Source organism: Mustela nivalis (genome assembly GCF_964662115.1).
Source record: "Mustela nivalis genome assembly, chromosome: 18".
In the NCBI taxonomy this organism is placed as follows: Eukaryota; Metazoa; Chordata; class Mammalia; order Carnivora; family Mustelidae; genus Mustela; species Mustela nivalis.
In genome coordinates, this window is record NC_139037.1 from 54,298,173 (window position 1) to 54,305,589 (window position 7,417).

A 7,417-nucleotide genomic window follows, 5' to 3' on the forward strand; every position below is an offset into this window, starting at 1 on the left:
GGAAGCCTGTCTACCTTAATTTGTTTTATTTTATTTTATTACACACTTGGGGTGATGATGATAGTTTTTGCAAAAGGTACCTCATTTGCAAGAGGAGGCCCTGGGAACATTTTGTCCCTGGCACTCCCTTCCCATCCTGCCCCCATTCCAGTGTGAAGTGAAGGTGTGTGCTGTCCTTTGGAGGGCAGGTCCCAGCCTGGGCTCTGCTCCCAGCAGCTGTGTGCCCCATAAGGACCTTTTCCCTCTCTGGGTCCGTGAAGTTCCTTCCTTGTCCTCTTCCTCCTGGACGTCAATGAATGGGTGGTGGGTAGATTTCCAGAAGATGCATCAAAGGCTCAGCAGGGCTGCAAGGGACTTTTTCTACCTTCCTCCTCCTCCTCCTCTCCCCTTTCACAGAAGGGACAAACTAAGGCCCAGAAGCAGCAAGTCTTTCACCCTAGATCCCCCAGTCACGAAGACTCAAGGACTGGGATTCTGGCATTTTAGCCCACAGTCTGTGACTCCCCCACAGGGTTCAAATCGGAGCTCCCACGGTGAACCCAAGCTTCACCTCCCTGGGTTCACAGTAGGGCTGAAAACACAAATGGTCAGAGGCCAATAGCCGACTGAGAGAAGCCACTGGGGGTCTGACAGCCAGGGGCAGTAGGGACTGGGACAGACTGGAGAACAGGCACCCGTTAAGGGTGCCCGGCACCCTCCTCCAGCCTCTCTGCACCGCAAAGCTGCCCACCTTTGCTGGATCATGCAAAGTCTGAAGGGAAGGAGTTTGTAAAATCTCCCTCATTGCTGCAGGGAACTAAAGAAGGACCCACCACCAGAGATCTGATTTGCCCCAAAGGGAGCTAGAGGGGTAGGGGTACCAATGTGAGACCTCTGGTTAGAGATGACATGGGAGAGCTGCCAAGACCACCCAGAAATCAGTTGACTGGCCAGAATGATCTCTAGCTTGGCCCTACAGAGGGCACCCCAGGAAGAGGAGGGTCCCTGTGAGAACTCAGGTCTGCTGATGGGGTCCCCAAAGGGGCAGAGCAGATAGGAGATCCCAGGGAGGCCCCAGATGTGATTGGACAAGACAGAGCTCACTGAGGTCTCCCATAGACCTGACAAGGTTGTTTTTAGACATGCCTAAAGGATCCCAGAGGTACCCCGGATGTGATTGGAGAATTCCAGACATACACACAAAAAGTGATAGCACAGTGGTTCCAGAGAATTGGGGGATCTCAAGATGACAAACATATTTTGGGGAATAGGACAAGAGAGTCACAGATGGGCATAGAGATTTGAGACATGATAGAGGGTTTCCAGAAGGCCCCAGACATAAGTAGGAGATCTCAGATCTGACAGGAGAGTGTCAGACACGAGAAGGGGATCCCAGAGAGACCCTGGCTGACCTGGGGCTTAGGGTTACAAGTAGCAACCCCCTCCCTGTGTGATGAGCTGTGAGCTCACCCTCCCCAGATGAGACTGAGGAATCCCAGACACACAAGGGAGCTCAGAGAGCTTGGTTGGACGATCTCTACACCACAAGGCGATCTGGAAGCAGGGTCCTGCCCACCCCCTCCGCACAGAGTATAGTCCTCCATGGATTCTGTGACCCAAGACACGAGGATCCTGGCGATCCTGAACATGACAAGGAAATCCCAGAGGAGCCCCAGACATGACTGGGGTGGGGTGGAGACCCAGAGGGGCCCTGGGCAGAGCTTAGGGATTATGGCAGCCCCCCACCCCCAACAGCGTGGGAAATCCACGGGTCCTATGACCTAGAGTGTGGGGACACCAACGTGACGCAGACGTGGAGCCCGGGAGAGCCCCCCACTGGGCTCAGGCCCGGCGGGCGGCGGGCAGCAGCGCGCTGTCGAACTGGTAGGTGAGCTTGCGCTTGACCTTGCGGATCTCTCCGGTCTTGGCGTAGTTGCGCAGGGCGCGCGCCAGCTTCTGGTAGGTCATGCGCTTGCGGTTGCCCTTCTGCTGGCCCCAGCGGCGCGCCAGGAGTTCCTTGTGCTTGGAGGAGAACTGGAAGACCCCGGCGCCCGGCTCCACCCACCACACGCAGTCGCGCATGTCTCCGCGCGTCAGCAGCCCCAGCAGGAACTGGTACAGGCGGAGCTTCTTGCGGGCCCCTGCGGTGGTCGGGGCACGTTAGGGGAGCGAGCCTTGGGGCGCCACGCCTCCCCGCCCCCTCCGCTTCACTCCTCCTCCCGGGCCCCCAGCAAGCCTCAGTCTCCCAGCCGAGAGCATTGGGACGAGGGAGGAGGCATCTGCCTGGGTCCTCCTTGGGCCACCCCCCTCCCCATCGGAGTCAAGCCTCTCTCCTCCCCTAAGCTGTTACCCCACAGCTCCCATCCCCCTGCCTTGCTTTATCTTGGGGACCTGCATCTCTCCTCTGCTCTGCTGGTGGCTCGCACGTAGTAATACGTGTCTGCCGTGCGTGTGGAGGACAGGATCCGTAGAATGGACTGCCAAGGCCCGTCAGAGGCTTATAACGGGGCGCTGAGTAGTGGTGAAGAGATCTGGAGTGGGTTTGAATGCGCCTAGCCATTTCTCAGCCCCAGAGGGACTGGGATCCTGGAAGGATTTGCAGGGGTGGCTGGGGTCTCTTTTTTGCTCCTACCAACAGCAAAGACCTCCACGAAGCCAGAGAGGGGCTGTTCATAGCAGGCCATTGGGTACCAGAACCCCAGGTCAGCCATTTCCCAGCAGTGACCTTGAGCTGGCGTTTCCTCAGCTGTAAATGAGGCGTGTGTGTGTGTGTGTGTGTGTGTGTTTACAAACCTCTGTGAAGCACTTAGTTCTAGGCTTTTACAGTTATGAGCTTATTTTATCTTCATCAGAAGCCCAGGAGATGTGGCTCTTGCTACTGCTGCCCATTTTACAGATGAGAAACCGAGAGCCAGGTAGGGAAAGTAATTCACGATCCTACCGGCCCAGGAACAGGGCAAACCACAGGTCAGTCACATGGGCGGAAACAGGGGTTCCGGGGAACTTGTGTTGATATGATTGTGTCCATTGCTATCGTGTCTGTAAAGGGTGGAGACATACTGACTGCTCTGTGCCAAGCACTGCTCTCCTTCACCTGTATTATCGCACTTAATCCCCACACACCAGTAATAGACACTTACGTCATCCCTGTGGTAGATAGGAAATTCAGGCCAAGAGAGGTACAGTCATTTGCCCCAGGTCACACAGGGAAATACCCTCATCACTGGAGTATACAGTAGGTGCTTGAGAAGCCGGGGGTTCCTTTAGCCCCTCCCCCATCTCCTCTTGGAGCCCCACCACACCCCACTAGCTCCTACGTACCTGCCTCAGATGCCCTCCCCTCAGGGCCAGCCATGAGGGCCTCATCCGACTCGCTGTCTGAAACTTCCAGGGCTGGGCTGTCCAGCAGGAGGTCTTCCTCCTCCGACAGCAGAGGGCTGGGGTACGGGGCATACGCCGGGGGGCCCATGGTCTGCAAAAGGTCAGGATCACCTGCAGTCCGGGGACTCCCTTTCCTCCCTCCCTCTGGTCTTCCCTCAGCTTCCTCCTCCTGGGTCCTCACTGTGGACTTCCCCACTATGCCCCCCCACCCTTTACAGCCTGTGCTCTGGCCTCAGTTCCCGTCTCCATGGCATGGCGAAGGGATACCCGGGCCCCTTCCCTGAAAGTCTGCCCAACCCAGAACATGGCTTCCCGTGCAGCTCCTTGCCTGACATCCATGCTTCTGTTGGCTGGCCTGTGCAATGGAGCAGAAATGGTACTTAACCCAGAGGCTTTCACACGCTGCCTGGCATCTAGGAAATCCCGAGCCGATGATGGGAAAGTTAATTGTGTCCCTGCCCCTCACCTGGCTGGTGAAGTCCTCCGTGGGGTATGCTGGGAAGCTGGGCCCCGGGGCCTCTACGCTGGGGGCTGGGTCCAGGCTCCCCACGGGGCTGTAGGTCGAGGGTCCGTAGCAGAGCTGGATACCTTGAGGATGGCTGAAGTTGGTCACAGCCGGGTTGAAGGCTTCATAGGAAGTGGCTGGGACAGCTGGACTGAGGTCCCAGCCCCACAGGGAGTCTGGGAGAGGGCAGAGGGCGTTGAGTCAGAAGCCAGGTCTGGCCTCAGCCCCACCCACTCGAAGCCCCCAGCACAGAGAGGCCATTGTAGGCCTTGCAAATGTTTTTCCCCAGAATTTGCATGGGCAAGAGGGTGGGTGGGAGAGGAAAAGGGGGGAGGTCTGGAGACCTGGGCTAATCTTATCCTGCTGAACTAGGTGACATCCTCCCCTGAGACTCAGCCCCCCCATCTGTGAAATGGGCCCAAGGTCCAGGTCAGGAGGATGGCTAGGGCAGGGCCACTCACCAGAAGCCCCCTCTGAGTCGGGGTAGCTGGGGTGTTTGCAGCTGTCCAGATCATAGAAGACACCATCTGGATACTGATGGGTGGGGGGAAGAGGGGTCATCCCAGGCTTTGGGGAGCCCCCACACCCATTCTGGGCCAGCAGAAGGGTTCTGACAAGGACAAGGGAGAAGAGGGGAAGGCTGGGAGATGGACAGAAAGAGCCATAGAGACCAGGCACCAGAGACGGGCAAAGAAAGAGACATACAGAGATACAGAAAGCAGGGACACACATACACACCACAGCAGGAACACACACACAGAATGAAAGACACAGCAGGAGAGGTACAGAAACCCTGAGACCCAGGGTCTCACGGACATTGCAGCCAGCACCTACTAAGATCGTGAGCTCCTAGGAAGGTGTGGGTAAGGCAGGGAAGAATTCCCCCAGGCGCGCCTGTCCCAGGGGTAGAAGTGTTTCTACAGAGGCAAAGAAAATCTCAAAGCTTCTTTTATCCACCTATCTATCATTTTGATCTACCCCTCAAGAATCATGTATTGGTTTAGCCATTATAGTCAAGACCAAGTCTAGACATACAGATGTCCCCAGAGCCTCACTCCCAGGTGTTACCCCATGGCACTGAAAACATAGGTCCACAGCAAAACAATGCCCAATACAGAATGCTGATGAAGGAAGCCAGAGCCAAAGGGGACATCCTGCCCGATACACTTCATATCAAGGTCAAAACCAGGCAACACAGATCCATGTTGGAAAAGATCCCAGCGGGGAGGGGTGTTGGTTGTTTGGGAATCTTCCAGAGAGATGGAAACATTCTATGTCTTGGTCTGGTTAGCTGTTACACAGGTGTGTGTATAACGTGAAATGTCACTGGGCTGCACACCAGATCTGCCACTTTGCCAACTTGTAGGTTATACCTCCATTTTTCTTTTTTTTAAAGCAAAAAACTTGTCAAGTTGAAGCAAGGTGGGACATGCTGGCAATGGGGCGTGGGGAGTGAGCGAGGTTTTCGTTCTTGGACGGGTTGTGGGTTATAGATGGTGAGAGCATAGTATTCTGTGTGTCTGAACTATTAGACTATGCTTTTGAGAAAACAATTAGGCAAGGAAGAGAAGGAAAGAAGGAATTGATAGGTTTGCTGAATGTGGGGTGGGTGGAGGGAGAGACACAAAGCCAAAGACACAAGGACCCCCATCCTTCCCCACGACATGAAGTGGACCCAAAGTCTGAGAGCTGGCAAGAGCTGGCAGAGAAAGGTCCAAGAAGGAGATGGGGCAGGTGAGGAGGAGGGTGCTGGTGGGAGATATGGAGGGAGTCAGAAAGACAAAGTGACAGGAAGGAATGGAAGGGGAAACTGAAGCAGGGGGGTCAAGGTGGGCCATGTGGGTCCCCTCTACCCTCCCTGGTCCCCAGGGCCCCGACTCACCAGACAGCTGAAGTGTGGCCCGTCGAGCCTGGAGGGGGAGAGACACAGGGGCATGTCAGGGGTGCCTTCAGCCTGGAGTCTCAGGGTGGTTGGGAGCCAGTGGGGGAGCTGGAGGGGGGAGGCGGCTGCAGCTGTGACCACCGCAGCTCTTCTGCTGTGTGTCCTTGTGTGAGACCAGCCCCACCACACTCGAGCGGGACAGGAAGTGGGGGGTGGGGGGACAGGCAAATGTTCCCCCCTCCCCTGGGATTTGCATAGGCAGAGGCTGGTTGGGGGGGCAGGGAAAGTGAGGGAGAGAAAGTCCCTGGAGAGGTGGTGTGGGCACCAGTGGGCTGATGGGGGCAGGGAGGGGCCTCCGTCATCAAGTCCATTAAATGGGTCCACTCTGGACCAGAAGGGATGGAGAGCCACTGGGCAAGAATGGGAGGAAAGTGTGGAGAGACACATTCGCTGATGCAGGAAGCAGCTGAGTCCCAGAGATCGGCAGAAGGGGCTGGGGGAGAGACAGGGAGATAGCAAGAGAGAACTGACAGACAGAGGAAGAACTGGAAAGAGACCGGGGCAAAGACAGAGGCAGAGAGGGAGCAAGAGGCAGAGGATAGAACCCCAGAAACAAAACGATGTGATGAGCAGCAGAGTGGGCAACAAGTGAGGAAGCCAGAGGTTCAGCGAGGCCCCATGGGGGGCTGGGGGGACAGACAGGCCTGGGGGGCTGCCTGGGAGAGGCAATTAGCCGGAGGGGAGGCAGGCATCCCAAGGAGAGATTTTCGATGTTTGAGAGAGACAGGGATAGGATGGAGGAAGGACACCAAGAAAGAAAAGGAAGAGATCTAGAATGGACAAAAGGCAGGGGAACCCCCTCCCTCCCACCCCCCCTGCCCCCTATCCCTGAGGGAGACCTGGCAGAGGGTCCTAAGGGCAGGAGGAACCCCTCCTTTAGGGAACCCCCACTTACTGTGCAGCCTCCAGAGCGAGCATGGTGGTGCTGGGCTGGGTCTGCTGTCTGCTTCAGCCACCACCCCTATTTATGCCTTGGCCCAGCCCCCTGGGGGGGGCAGGGGTGCTGGCTGGCCTGCACAGAGCACAGCCCTCCTCAAAAATCCCCTCGGGGAGGGTCAGGGGAGGGGGCTGGATTGCACAACACCTTGGTCACATGGTGGAGAGGGCAGGCCCAGGGCCTGTCTGGATTTGGGGATCCCCACAGTTGGGGTAGGAATGGGGGGCTGACCCTGAGTGGTGGAGATGGGAGAGGAACTGGATTCCAGGGGACCTTAAGGAAATAGGGAAGCCAAGGGGTCCTGTGGTCAGTGAAGTGTGGGTCCAGGCCCAGGAGCCAGAGGGGGGGAGTAGGTTGCTGGGGGTGGAGGGCACATGACATGGAGGAGCAGACTCGAACACCGATGGCATCTGAGGCCAGGTGGGGATGCCGGGAATCCCAGGAGTGGACATGGATTGGGAGGGGCTGCGGGGGCTACTCTGAGGAAAACCCAGGCCCAGTGCTTGTGAGGACCCGGAGGTGGAAACATCGTGGGTGTAGGACATGGAAAGGGGGGTCCCCTGGGTTGTGCCTGGAGTGGAGGTTTCTGAGCGAGGGGCTGCCCCAGGCCAGGAGGAAACAGGCCAGCACCTGGAGGCGGAGTGGAGGGTGGTGGGGGGGGGGTGAGGGAGGG

The 7,417-nt window shown here is 57.2% G+C and overlaps 1 protein-coding gene across 5 annotated transcripts; it reads right to left on the minus strand.

Annotated features, from left to right (window-relative positions):
- Positions 1-11: 11 nt before the first annotated feature.
- Positions 12-7,372, minus strand: SPIB (Spi-B transcription factor). Of its 5 annotated transcripts, none has more exons than XM_082710169.1 (7): positions 6,703-6,842; positions 5,748-5,775; positions 4,327-4,399; positions 3,827-4,041; positions 3,689-3,715; positions 3,301-3,451; positions 12-2,120 (listed from the first exon to the last, which is right to left on the minus strand). In XM_082710169.1, exons 1-7 carry the CDS (start codon positions 6,723-6,725, stop codon positions 1,822-1,824), a joined length of 816 nt encoding a protein of 271 aa, XP_082566295.1. In that variant the 5' UTR covers positions 6,726-6,842; the 3' UTR covers positions 12-1,821. The 5 variants fall into 5 exon arrangements, with proteins under 5 accessions (XP_082566295.1, XP_082566296.1, XP_082566297.1 ...); XM_082710170.1 differs by having other exon boundaries at positions 4,327-4,475; positions 6,703-6,810; XM_082710171.1 differs by lacking the exon at positions 3,689-3,715 and having other exon boundaries at positions 6,703-7,372.
- Between the last annotated feature and the right edge of the window lie 45 nt (positions 7,373-7,417).